At 42.1% G+C, this 14,518-nt stretch overlaps 1 protein-coding gene across 1 annotated transcript in view; it reads right to left on the bottom strand.

Moving 5' to 3' along the window:
* cacna2d4a (calcium channel, voltage-dependent, alpha 2/delta subunit 4a) overlaps positions 1-14,518 on the bottom strand; it is a 93,148-nt gene that overhangs the window by 3,511 nt on the left and 75,119 nt on the right. The window contains exons 27-35 of the mRNA XM_069670971.1: positions 11,621-11,682; positions 6,809-6,823; positions 6,318-6,362; positions 6,046-6,108; positions 3,669-3,739; positions 2,808-2,883; positions 2,653-2,705; positions 1,524-1,579; positions 1,158-1,178 (exon numbers count right to left, since the gene is read on the bottom strand). Coding sequence (XP_069527072.1) covers positions 1,158-1,178; positions 1,524-1,579; positions 2,653-2,705; positions 2,808-2,883; positions 3,669-3,739; positions 6,046-6,108; positions 6,318-6,362; positions 6,809-6,823; positions 11,621-11,682 — 462 coding nt within the window. The remainder of the gene's footprint in view (positions 1-1,157; positions 1,179-1,523; positions 1,580-2,652; positions 2,706-2,807; positions 2,884-3,668; positions 3,740-6,045; positions 6,109-6,317; positions 6,363-6,808; positions 6,824-11,620; positions 11,683-14,518) is intronic.

Raw genomic sequence — 14,518 nt, 5'->3', positions numbered from 1 at the left:
TGACTGACAGGAGGAGAGTCTGTGACAGGAGAATGCTGAAGCCATTAATGGCTTTGTCGACAATGACCGGAGGTGCTTTAGCTTGCTGTGTACTCCCGACAAAATTGAATTTGGCGTCTGTGTGTGTATAGCTAAAATTATAGGTTGAAAGCAGACATAAGCGCCATTATAGCTCGCCCAAAATTTCACATTTCCAATTGTGAGCTGTGGTTCTGTGTGACTCTCGCAGAATAACTCTGTTAACTCTGTCTAGAGACCCTTTCCCACTGGTCAAAAAACGCCCACTAACACCTGGCTTTTTTGCTTAGTGGGAAGGTTACAATCAGCATTCAGACTCGGGTCAAATGATACCCCATTCCCACCAAAATTAGGGCAGTGATGTGGGGTTTTCAGACCCCAGAAGACCAGCTAATAAATCCTGATTGTCTCTTTTCCCATAGCCAGTGGAGTATACTCCTTTCAGTCTCTTTTCTGCTGCGTCACCGTCTGCCGTCACAAACGCAACGGAGTTAGAAAATAATAGTACGCACAAAGAGTAATTTGACCCGGGTCTGTAACCTTTCCCACTAAGCAAAAAAGGGAAAGGGTCTTGACTCTGCAGTGGCAGTGCATCGCCTTGGCTCCGATCAGCAATGATGGGGACACAAAAACCCGGGCGACATGCTAATCTCTGCCCCCTTTCCGCCCGAGCAGCACTCGAACATCGTTCCAAATTCGTCGGCGCCTAGTTTGACAAACAGACTGAATGAGTAATCGATACAATAAAGACCTAACCACCGTCACATCTTCACTGGCCTCCATTCTGCTTACCAAAGAGTATGTTCTTTGTGCGTACTATTGTTTACTGAGCCTGTTTCCGGCGCGTTTGTGACGTCAGACAGTGACACAGCAGAAAAGAGACCGAAAGGAGTATACTCCACTGGCAATGGGAAAAGAGACAATCTGCATTTATTAGCGGGTCTTCCTGGGTCTGAAAACCCTGCGTCAAATGCCAATTTTGGTGGGAAAGGGGTTCCACTGAAAGCTACTTATGTGACAAACCAACTTTTATTTTGAAAGAGTTCACTACAAACACTAGACCTCACACAAAATGAGATAGAAAATGTAGTTTTACAAGGCCCTGTTCTCCCTTAATACACGACATGACAGATACTCACATGTGCTGAAAGATGGCTTGGCTGGATGGAGTGATGAAGATGATGATATGGAGTAGGTTGGTCGTAGGAGGAGTGATTGACAGGTGGAGTAATGAGGTGGGTGAATGTGCGATCGATGGAGAGACAGAGGCAGATGAGAGGTGAGGGGATCAGAGGACACAATGTCGTTATTCTATAATGACCTGCAGGCGGCTGGTCATCAATGTTTCACACACGCCACAGTAAACACTCTGTAACATGTTTGTAAGGAGCTGGCAACACAGTGATGATGAAGATGTAATGAGGGCGTGAATGACTGGTGGCTTTATGTAAATATTTAAATATGATTTTTTAAAAATGTATTTGAAGGCCACACTTCTGTCTCACCTTCAGCGAAATGCTCCGCGTGCCAGTAGCCACAGATATTAAACTCCAGGAGAAACCTGGTGAAGAAGAGAGTGGACACAGAGAGGCAGTCACTTAGGCGGACATCATTACAGACCACAGCAGATTGCAGGCAGATTGCATGCAGCTTTTTAAAAACTGGGCCAGGACCCAAAGTTGTGTCATGGGAATATTAAAATGGGTCCTCCAGTTATTCAGCAGTAATTGGAGCTTTGGTAGCTGTTTTTTCTTAATAGGATAACCAGCCTGTTCCTGTTATTTAAGATGCTGGAAGTGACTTTAGCTTTAACAAATCAATACAGTAATCATTCCTAAATAAACAGAGTCTCTCTATTAACTTTGGGAACATTGTGGGAAGAATGTTTTTTTGCTATCTTGAGAAAAATTAAGGAAGAAGGCCGCTCTACATGACTGTATGATAAAAATAAAGCCTTAGCCGATGAGCTTAGTTCAGCATGAACACTGGAAATAGAGAAGCAGCTGGCCAGGCTCTGTTCAAAGATAACATCTACCTACTAATCTGCGCTTAACGCTTATAAATTTACATGATATGCTTTGTTTGTTTAGTACATAAACATTGTTAAGACCGTAAAAAAAAACAACATGTACTGTTTTTTTTGGGGTATAGTGACTTCCTGGAGTCTTGCTGTCCCTGTGAGCTTGCATGACAACAAGCAGAGACGAAAGACAGAACGCAAGCTAAGAAAGCTCTGAGATATAATGTGTACATTTGTGAGCTTTAGAAGTGCTCGTAGGTGCACTTTGCTTGGGACAGAGCCAGGCTAGCTTTGTTTTAGTGTTTGCAGTGTTTGTGCTAAGCTTATCGACTGTAGGTAGTAGCTTATAGATTTTTTTTAATCTAACACTCAGCAAGAGAGCAAATTAAAGTGGTAATCTCAGTTTCGTTCTCCTTCGAGACACCTATGACGATAAACGGTAATTGCGGGAGCACACTTCCCAGATATCCAGACAGTGTTGCATGTGTGACGTCCACGGTTGGCTCCGGTTGTAAATCAAACTATTCATATAATGATTCTGTAGTTTCAATGAAGAGAAAACTGTAGTATGCACTACAGACTAGTATAGAAAATGTGCCCCTTGCAAAACTCACAGTAGGAAGTTGGAGAGGAACCACTTGAGGGCTGCAGCCAAACCATAGAAGGGCTGAAGAGACGGATAGATATATAGATTATAGTTACTGCAGCATGTCTTGGATCATTATGGTTATAGTGCTGTATAAGAGTGCTGTGAGTCTATTGTACTTACACTGAGTAGTGGACGGGCGCTGCTGACAGAGTGCGAGTGCATCTTACACATGGCCTGGTAGTCGAACAAGGACACCCTGAGGAAACACACAGAGACAGAAACGCATGGTGTTGGCCTTTAGGCAGGATTTCACGGCTTATATTGACTCCTTGACCCATTTTAGACTACTACACACAGTGGTGAACGGCTGAGCTGATTCCAAACTTCACTTAGAAAAGCCGGAGAGAAAATTTTTATTTTCTTTTTAAACAAAGTCGTCTTGTTGTTTCACACTGTGTATATTTGGTCCTAATGCGCGTAGACGCACGAGAACACTTTAATACACACCAATTTGTGGATGCATCCACATACGGATTACATTCACACACACACACACAGCCACTTAATGCATGCTCGAAACCCCGTTATGTAATATCCTGTGACAAATGAAGCGTGACGAAATCTTTTAGCTCTTTTAAAAATAGCGCATCACTCATGAGATTTCAAACATAAAAGACGGGCAAAAAGTAAGAGGGAGAGAAAAAAATAAAGAAGCGAAGCAGTCAAAGAAGCTCAAAGGGGAGAAAAAGGGGGGAATATCTGAACCACAAATACAAAGATGGATGAATAAAGTACCCTCGGCACGCAGAAGGAACAACACAGGAGGAGACTCCAATCTTATACAGCAACAGAAACAAAGCTTTTGAGTCCCTATAATGACAGTAAAGCACGCCCTACAGGCTAAGGGCTGCATATGCATACTAATGCATGCTTGGTTCTACGAGCACGAGATACCAGGATGCATAAACGCCACTTAACATATCAATGAGAAATACAGCTCTGCTGACATGAAGACGATTCTCCTGTCAACCAGTCATTTACCTTTTGAACATGCCCATTCTGATCAGCGTGGTCATCACTGATCCGTCGACCTCGCCGAAGAATCTGCCAGCCTATCAGGAAAGAGAAAGGGGAAAAAAACATGAAATTATCTGAGCAAATTAAAATAAGCTGAGAGTGGATATCGACTCCCTTCATGATGTTCTTCCTTTCAACGTTCACCTCCGTTTGAACTTGATCAATTATTCATCCAACTATGTTATGGTGGGTGTTGATTTAGAAGCAATGTGTCTGAACACACATGATGTTTTTGTAGCGTCTCAGTCAAATACACTCAGTAGAGGTGGCCACTAAGTGTTTTTTAAACAAGGCTTATTGACTTTTTAGCCGACAGCAGGATGAGAAGATTTCACGAAACCAAGGCCAGCAGCTGGTTAGCTTAGCTTAGCATAAAGACAAGAAACGGGGAATAAGCTAGCCTGGATAAAGGCTAAAAAATCCAACATACAAACAGCTGTAAACATCAATAATTAATTGTCGTTTGTCTTTCTTTTGGCCTTTTATATCTTTATTTAGAAAGAGAGGACAGCGGATAATGTCAGAAACAGGGCCAGGGGTGGGAGTTGAGCCCATAGCTGCTGCATCGAGGACTGTGGCCACTCAATGCCACACAGTTTAATCATCACAATGCGGGCTTGTCTTCCTTTTCTTGCTGTTATTTTTGACATGATGTGTTTAACCACCCTCCTGATCTGTTTAACACACCGGTAATCTCACTCAAACCTCGAAAACACATATGCTTATATTGTAGGAGTTGGTACTCTTTATACACATGGTTTTTATAATCAATAATAAAAGCGTTATGTCTGTTGAGAATTTGTTCATTATTTATTAACTTTTGTTTGCTTAAATGATTAAAATAACACAGCAATGACTCATAGCGCAGAAGAATTTTATTCTGTTTCCTGCTTAAGAACTTTAGATGGATGTCTAAATATACACACATACACGCGCACACACACACACACATAAAGAGGTTAAAAAAACAATATAATCTTTGAGTGCGACACTAAAATTACAGAGCTGCAAATAGCTGCTTTGCTTATGTTTTGCATAATTGTAGGCTGGGAACTGTAGTCCCTTACGCATCTATAGAGCTGTGCTACTTATACAGTTGTTCTGATTTATGAGCAACAACTGATTTTATTGCTTTTTATTTATTTATTTATTTTTGGCCTTTTTATGCCTTTAACGAAAGAGAAAGGACAGTGGATAGTGTTGGAAACAGGGGAAGAGAGAGTGGGGAGGACACGCAGCAAAGGGCCGAGGGGTGGGAGTTGAGCCCGGGGCCACCGCATCGAGGACTGTATCCTCCTATGGGACGTGCAACTTAATCTCTATTTACTACGTAGAAATGCAGAATCTGTAGGCAGGGACGTGGATTTTTAGTACGGCGAGTGTACTATGCTTGTAGTCCGAGTCATATTGAGTAATCACGTATCAGCAGGCTGCAGCGTATGCAGGAAAAACAGTCCGTGTGGAGAGCAAAAGCAGGCGAAACAAAATGCGCTGTAATGACATGCCGGCTCCCATCAGCGTCATCTGATGGTGATTTAGCTTCTTATTAATCTCTATAAACAGACATCTGCATGCTAACAGGTAACAATCCGAAAATTCAACTTGAGATAAATGCCTTGATACGAAAGCCGTTCATCGTTTAGATTTCCTGACTTTCCTTGAATGCATCAGAAATGATCGATCCCACCTACGTTCAACAAACGAGCATTTTAAAAGTAGTTTTCTTTTCCTCTTGAGGACAGACTTGTTACTATTCTGCATCATGATGTTGAAATTTCAGAAAACTTTTTAATTAAAGGAAATCACAAGAACAACTTTTATTGTAAACAATGCAGCACGCGGAAAAGGAAGTCATTTATTGCTAACCGCTGGCTAAACTGGTCACGCCTGACATGTTCACCGTTGTCCCCAGAGGCTATATTGACTACAGCCTGAGCAAAACCGCCACACCCTCATACTTTTATTGATATTGATAGTTACTTCGGGAAAAGGATGTTAAAAGTATATAAGTTTCATACAGGTGATAGAAGTCATTCAATATCAGCAACTAAGTAAGATTATGTGAGGCAATAAAACAAAGCAAAAACACAATTTATGTGATTTTGTGTTGTTCTCATAACAAGTTTGTCTGTTAGATGGACTCAAAATTGTGTTTAGAGATTGTGAGATATACAAATGCACTCATAAATAATATATTGGTACTGAATATTTATGACCCGTACTCCGACTGTGTTCTTTTCTTGTCAGGTAATGAATATCGACAGGCGTGAGAGCTCTCAAATAATCAGGTCAAAAAACCAGAAGGTGTAGGAAGCATTTGTGTTTGTGTGTGTGAACTCACATCATTGCGCTGTTTAGAAATTAGGACAAAGCCATTATTGTCAATCACGTAGCACTCGAGTTCCTGAGATGAGAGACAAACAGGGGAAGCAATTACTTACGTTAGGAGGGATCTGTGTCAAACAGCACAGAGAAAAACAACAGTGAGCTGACTCGCAATTACAGCAATTTCTGAACTTTTTAAGGGCTTGAACACAACGACGTTATAAAGTCATAAATTCAAGTTAGCTTGACAGTTTGTATTTGGTGGAGGAAGCAGGAGGATATACTCACATAGCTGTCACAGCGAAGAGGACAAGCCCAGTCTGCATCAGAGCACTGCAGAAAAAAGGACGAGTATGTTTGTTTCACGATTAACAAACAAAGGAAGGATTTTATTTGTGCAAAGGAAGGTTAAAGTGGTAAAAAAGTAGGGCTTGTTTGTGTATGCAAGAAAAAGACATGATCACACACTCTGGAGGAGATGTTGACAAGTGCGTATGTACGTGTGAGTGTGGAAAAAAAAGTGTCTGTGCTCGTGAGACGGTGTTAATTTGTCTGATAGCTCGCATCTACCTGTGATTAGCTCCTGAGTGCTCCTTGTTTGCAAGCTTGTGCATGCTGTAATTTCTGCATGTCAGTGGCTGTCAGCATGTGTGTGCGTCTCTAAGTGGGGTGTGAAGCTGACGCCACACAGAGCTCAGCGTGCGGGGAAGATGTTAAATTTTTCCCTGTGAGCGAAAAAAAAAAAAGGGAAGAGCGCTGGTGAAATTATTCATACTTACATCTGTGTCGTTCGGCTGCGAAGACGCGAAGCGAGGAACAAAGAGGGATAAAAGGGGAGCGTGGAGAGAAGAGAGAGAACATTACTTCAGTTAATGATGTGTAGGTCAATCCACTGAAAAGACTGTCGCACTTCATTGCTGTTACATTGCTGTTGACACGTCATACATCTTCAGAGTACATGCAGGAAGGGACAAAAGGCTGTAAACACTTTTGTTCAACCAAAACACCCCAAAATTGCAACCAGGTAAGAGAAGCACCTTCTATAATGAGAGTTTTCTATCTTTAAATTTGGCCTCCAAGCTACTTCCCTCGTTCGCGGAAGGGTCATGAGTCAAAACGTCAATATTCCCCCTCATGATTTCACCCTGTGTCTACTGTATGTGGTGTCTATGGACAATATGTCTTTGGAATCACGGCCGAGCTATACAGAGCGTGTCCAGGTGTGAATGAGACAATCTATCATCCTTTTCGATCCCATTACAGCAAAGTGTCAGTCTTTCTCTCCGCTTCCCATCGCCGCCTCCTGAGATAAACTACAACTCAGGGAGCAGGATGGTGATCTTTTCCCCATATGTTGTTGGCAAATGAGGGGACCAAATCTGTAGGAAACTAGATCATCTGTTCCTGAAGCGTATGTATTGTCTAATCAACTGGAAGTTTGTTTGCTAACGCAGCTTTGGCTGGACATTGGGCCAAAAGATGTTGTTGTGATTGGTCCTTGGAATCAGAAAGTGTTTATGTTGCTTGCAGCACCAATTTGCTGGTAAATTGGGTGGAAAAATGTCTATTGAAGAAGTATTATATGTGTGTACAAATTCTTTTTTGGTTTAGGTACAAAAGGCTCACTCTTCATGGAGCAAAAAGTTTATTTCCTGTGTACACATAGAATTCAGCTGTCTAGATCATAGACTGTATAAAAAGATGGACGACATGACAGCTCCCTAAAAGTGACGGCAAAACCTCTCTGTCGCCCCCTGCTGACTGGCTGCAGTACAGGTCATCCAGGTCCTCCATGTTAACAGATGGGACATGAGTCAAACTATAAAATCAAAATACACACCAAATAAATGTTTCTCAAACATGGTTTCTGTCATTATAGTTAGTTCTTATCATGCTGATTTACGTCCAAGTGTTCATTTTTCTGACAAGTTTATTTTTAATGAGTTACTGTCAAAAGGATGATTGACAGCTCTGTTGACAAATACAGCTCCTGCAGCCGATCTGTTCCTGATTAGCAGAGTAGAGGAGGAACGACGAGAGGAGACGTAACTAAAACAATCACTGCAGTCATTGAAGTTTACATATCTGTGAACGTCTGCTTCAGACCAACACAAGAAGCTGTTCTGCTGTTAAACACGTTGAAGTAAAGGATCTTCGCTGTGTGTGTTTTGGTTAGCAGAAGTGGCTACAGCAGCTCCACCCGCAGATCTCTATTGTGCAACTCTGGCTCCAAATGACGTCACCATCGCACGATGGCTGTCCGTCACAGGGGCTATTTTGGCTTCAATTTTGTACAATGAGAGCAGATGGAGACGCGTCATCCATCTATATATATAGCCATTGTTCTAAATCATGGCAGCAAGTTTGAGGCAGCTCCCCCACATCCTGTGGTGGTAAATGTGTCTCGTCTGAGAGCTCTAGGAGGAGTCGAGGTGATGTGAAAGCATCAATTATCACGCTCATTCCCTGAACCTCAATCGAACAGCTTCTCACCACGACTGACGCTCCCTCTGTGTGCTCACATATGCACTTGAACACACTGCAGTATTACAATCACCATGCTCTATTGTATGCTGTTCTTTCTCTGCTATTATGTCTGATTTAGCGGTAAGAAAATCGCATGAAAGAGAGAAAAATAACATTTCTGTGATTGCAGAAACAAGTTACCAGCACTGAAAAATAGAGAGGGAAGGAACAGTTGAGTCTTGTCCATGAGATAAAGAGGATGCCAAGATCTAAATGGCAAAAAATCTATCATCTTCTGATTCTCGTTACAACACCTCGCAGCCTCTGAACGCATCTCTTCTTCCTGTCAGATAAATAATGGCAGCGATGGAGTGCGAGAGACATATGGCTCCTTAGACTGCAGGATTCACACTGTTTATTCTAATGTGACACATTTGTATTAAGTTGCAGGTTTACAAATGTAACCCAGGTGGGGATTTAAAGTGTCAGCAGAGCACGGTGACGAGTGATCGCGGCCTTTGTAGTTGTTTGTTTCTATTTTGATGGCACTCATTCTCAGGAAACACATTCACACACTGAGACAGGAGGCAGAGCAGAAAGGCTGTGCAGTGATGTCAGAACATTTCCCGATTAACATCCTGACTGATCCCTATTAGATGGCAGCCCCTGCTTTTCTTCCTCCCCTCACTTATTCATAATTCATCTTCTAATAACATCTGATTTTAAGGCAGTCAACCTTATACTGTAGCTGTAAGGTCTAGGGCTTCCCTCGCTTATGTAACCCTTCCCGAGGGACCCTGAGGACTATGTGCAGACTTCCTTGAAATAATCATTCCTCTTATTAGTATACGTTGCTTGTAGTTAAAGAAAGTAAATTATAATTTAGTCACGATTCATCTATTTACACATCCTGTAAAGCACTTTCTGCGTCTTAACCCATTGGGTCGAAACAACGCCCTATTTTGCCTTTGAAGGAGGAGGTTTAAAGGGTATCATGTGACCTGTTATTTTAATTCCTCCTGATTCTACATGTTCAACTTAAGATTTACAGGTTATACAGTATCTTCACCCTTCACCTAAATTAGACCAAATGCAGGATTTAACGCAGTGCGGGTGGACACACATAACGCAGTCAAAGCAAACACATGCTGAGACTGCACGCGCACACAAACGCCATGAAATAAAGATGCCTGACAGTGAATACATGACAGGAGGATAAGATGATTATGTAAGAGATCTGAGGGGGGGGTGAGGAGAGGAGAGGAGGTGGGGGCGGCAGGAAAGCATTGAGGGAAAAAGAATAAAACTTTAGGCAGAAGAAGAAGAGAGAGGGACGAAGGTGTCAGTGACTTTCTATGCGGCATTAATCCAGTGAATAACAAGGCTGCGGCTAATGAAGCTAATGAGCTCTTAGCTGATGGATGTGGACATAACAGCACACTCATGCACAGATGGTCATGCATATGGTCCCTGTCAACGTGATGCACATCAACAGTAATAGACACATATATAGCACACTCTCTTATTCATGCACTTCCACAGAAACAAATACCCAAACACACACACTCACATATATACCTTGGAGCTGCTGAGCCGCGCTGCACTACCTATCCATCATTTACCAGCTATCCAGCAGCCCTAATGCTCTTTTAACTGCTGTCATTCATTGCAGTGGGAGCAGAGGAGAACACCTGCTACAGCAAAGGTGTTACGCTAGATTAGGCAGGTTTTTCTTGAGTTAAAGGTTTTCTTAGAATAACTTAAAGGATACTGTGACCCACCACTGTAAATTGTAGAGATTCAATTCTCTGAGCAGCACTTAAAAAAATGAGCTGAAAACAATACTTTAGGCAGGGTAAGTGCTTCTTTAATGGTGGGTGCAGTGGTATGGAAAACTCTGAGCTTAGAATTACACAAAGTTTAAATGCCGTAATTACAAACTAATAGAGCAGAAAAGGAAGCTATAATACTCTGACTCTTTGTCACGCAGCAGTAAAAGGTGTCCCCTGAAAAAGATAGTATACTTATAAATCCCCATGTATTTTATTGAGGAAGATATTGAACGATGACAAGATTTTGAAGTTTGATTAAAGGGCCAGTTAACTGATTTTAAACCTCAGTCCTATCATGCTATTATGGGGAGCTAATGCCATTATGGTAGGAAAATTTCACTCTGTGCCTTTGGAGGACGCTATCCGCTTCTCCAATGGGCCGTGGAAAACCTCCGCCAGACTACATAAAAAGCGTCAGCTGGCAGAGGCCAGGGACCTCGCTGGACTACACTTCCTCAATCTATGACGCCCGCCTCCGATGTCATGTCTCGTTCAAAATCGTCAGGTTTGAAATGTAGACTGCAGACCTGAAGATTTTTTAGACGATCCACCGGTATATTCTCATCGTATTTCCGATTCTGTACCGCTCTGAGCCATTGGCTGCAGCGAAAACGGCGTCTCTCGCTGGGTCGTTCCTTTCAGAGGGAGGGGCGCAATGCACACTGGGTGTTGTAGGAATGCAAGCTGTTTGTACAACTTTCTCCACAGCTATGGCGCCAATTTCAACTATGATTGCTTCTACCGATTACAGATAACACCAGCTTTGACTGACAGTGGATTTTTCCAGGGGCGAACTGCTCCTTTAATGTGAAATTTTAACACCAAAGTAGGAAGATAACCCTCGACAATAGGTTAAAGCAATAAGAGCGTTCAGTAAATGAAGATCAGCATGATAGAGTTGTTTGTATTCCACAAGCTTCATTCAATAAAACTGCTATGACCATAAATTTCGCCCGCTCAGTGCTAACTGCAATTAACTTGTTTTATAAGGGACATTAAAAAACACAAACAAAGCAGTATAAATCTAACACAGACAAATAATAAAGCAATAATGCAATAATTACTGTTTAATTCCCGAAGAGTGCGAGTTGGTACCTGACATTCATTACTGTTTAGAGTGCAGGAAGTTGTAAACATCTGGTGTGTTTTATCCTTTTTTCAGCACCACACGTCTCATTTTGGTATCAAATTAAAGGCTTGAAGAGTGTATTCACTTTAAGGTTCTGGGGACGAACATCTGTCTCTGTAGAATATCCATTAAAGTGGAGAGCACTTGAGCGTGTATGTACTCACCTGTGCGGTGATGGTCCAGAATTTGGACTCCATCAGCTCCAAGGTCATCTGGACGCCGATAGCTGCAGAGAGAGAGAACAAGAAAGAGAGACAGAATTAATCACAGTGTAATAAACCTGAATAGAAAAAAAAAGTTAGATCGAGGAGAGGATGAGCAGGGGGAGGAAAGAGCTTCAGTATATATTAATATATTCTGTAATAAGTCTACCTTCTAGATTCCTGAGCTTTAAACCAATTCAAACAGTCTTCCTCAGCAGATTGAGTCTGCACATTTGTACAAGAGATATGCAAGCTTAGCAGCCGTCCGTGTGATGCAGATGAGAGCTAAAAAGTGGATCTTAACCTTTCAGTTGTTTTCCTGTGATTCAAGAGTTAAATTTGATGATGAAGACCATGTGAAACTACAAATACCACCCCGAGAAAGCGTCTCTCCATCTCTGTTTCTCTGGAAACTATAAATTGATTATTCATCACTATCATCAACTGATCCGTCTTGTAACAGCAGAACCAACACGTAGGCATCAAGCAGAGAGAAGGGAGATTGTGCAACATCAACTGCAGACGTCGTTGGCCTCTCAGACGGATAAGAACCAACATAAACGAGATGTAATAAAATTCCACACATCCCTTGCGTCCGCAATAATCGGACGGGAAGAATGCTCTTTAATTGGGAATTATGATGTCACAGTAAATGGACTGTACTTATATAGCGTTTTCTAGTCTTCCGACCACCAGCTGCTTTTACTCTACATGCCACATTCACCCTTTCACACACTGATGGCAGAGGCCTGAGTGCCAATCTCCAATCAGGATCTATGCACATCGAGAGACGACTGACCACTGTGAATATGACCTTTGACTTTTTGTGTAAGAAATTTCATCACTTCACAAGTTGTGTCATAATTTATGACGTTTTAGCATTTTTGAGCAATCCCGATGACCTTTGACCTTTGAAATGCAAGTGGACATTTGTGCCAAATATTACCCTCAGGCTTTCCCGAGCTTCACATTCACACAGAACGTATATATATATGTACGGACGGACAACCTGAACACACAATGCTCCAATTACTTCTCTCTGATATGTGATAATAATTTCAGCTTAAGTAGTTAATCCTTTAGAAGTAATGGCTGCAGCAGCACAAGTAGGCCATAAATGCAGAGGGAAAGTTTAATACCAGCAGTTTAGAAGAAAGAATATTAATGAGCCGATTAACGCCCCAGACAGAGAGACTATCTCTCTCTATCTCGGCTCTCAGAAGAGGACCTGCTGCACAGATCAGCTCTGCCTTCAGAACTTAAACCCCTTTACAGTAACTGGCCCTCTGAGGCTCAAAAACCGCTGTGTGAACCGACTATTCTTAGACAGTGTGCGTCTGCGCCGCCGTATGTGTGCGCCCGACCTCTGCCTACAACACAGCCCTCTCAGCCACTAAACATTAAGCCAAGAATTAGCCTGCGTTCGTACATGTTTCACACACGCGCACGCACACACGGCAGCAGAGTGATTGCTTGTGTCAGCTTACGGCTGAATGTCCATCAGCATTTTAGTCGCCGTGGTAATGCAGAAAGGGGGGCCGTAATTGCGTAAGTTCTCAAAGCGCGCACACCGTATACACCCACACTTACACAACAAATGCACACAACTGCGAGGGAAGATATGACAGTTCATATTAGCATCAAATACTCAGCGATTTTCTCCCAGCGTGCTTTGTGCTGCCACACAGGGAAAGCCTCCACGCTGCTCACAATACACAGAACACATATAAACACACATGCCTGCACACGCACCCAACTCCCCTCACACAGCCTGGCATAAACACACACACACACGCAATCATGTACTGTGATAAATACCCAGAGCAGGATAATTATTTTAATGGAGTCAGGTGGCAAAAAAGGCTTTATTATGAGGACCATTAGTTTATAGGTTGGTCTTTTTTAGGCCTGATTGCAGGGGAGAAGAGGAAGGTAAAAGAGTGAAGACAAGGTGCTGGAGTTGGATTCATAAAATGATTTATGTTCAGACCTAAGTCGTACATTAAAGGGCCGATGCCAGTCGTTTTTTATGTCTTATTCCATACACTACAATCACAACCTTTAGCTAGGGATCCACTGAGGAGAATTTGTCCTTCCTGATTGCAATAAAGTACAGTGTTTTCTCCAGATTGAGCAGTTTATACGACTCTTAATTATCGTTAGGTGGTGACCTCTAGTGGAGGGAGGGATAAAGATGGGAGCAAAGGAGATGATGTAGTTTAAAGAGTGAGAAAAGGAAGGAGGTGGGGTCTAGTGTAAGGGTCCAAAAACATTAGAAGTCCACACAGAAGATAAGTGTATGTTCCATGTGTAAAACAAAAATTAGCATTAAGTTATTATTTATATACATACTAGGGGTGGAAATCACAGAGTAACGCGCGATACAGTATGCGATATGATGTGCAATGTGATATGATACACGATACGCAATACGATACACGATACGATACATGATACGATACGATACACAATACGATAAGCAATATGTGATACGATGTGCAATGTGATACGATACGTGATACGCAATACGATACACGATACGATACATGATACGATACGATACACAATACGATAAGCAATATGTGATACGATGTGCAATGTGATACGATACGTGATACGATACACGATACGATAAGCAATACGTGATACGATGTGCAATGTGATACGATATGCGATACGATACACGATACGATACATGATACGATAAGCAATATGTGATACGATGTGCAATGTGATACGATACGTGATACGATACGATACGCAGTACGACATGCAATACGATATGCGATATTATACACGATACGATACACAATACAATACATGATACGATAAGCAATATGTGATACGATGTGCAATGTG

The sequence above is a fragment of the Semicossyphus pulcher genome, unplaced genomic scaffold (assembly GCF_022749685.1).
Source record: "Semicossyphus pulcher isolate SPU_LCO1_2020_fin unplaced genomic scaffold, fSemPul1.0.p SCAF_20, whole genome shotgun sequence".
Lineage (NCBI taxonomy): Eukaryota > Metazoa > Chordata > Actinopteri > Labriformes > Labridae > Semicossyphus > Semicossyphus pulcher.
This window is presented reverse-complemented; position numbering and strand designations above follow the sequence as displayed.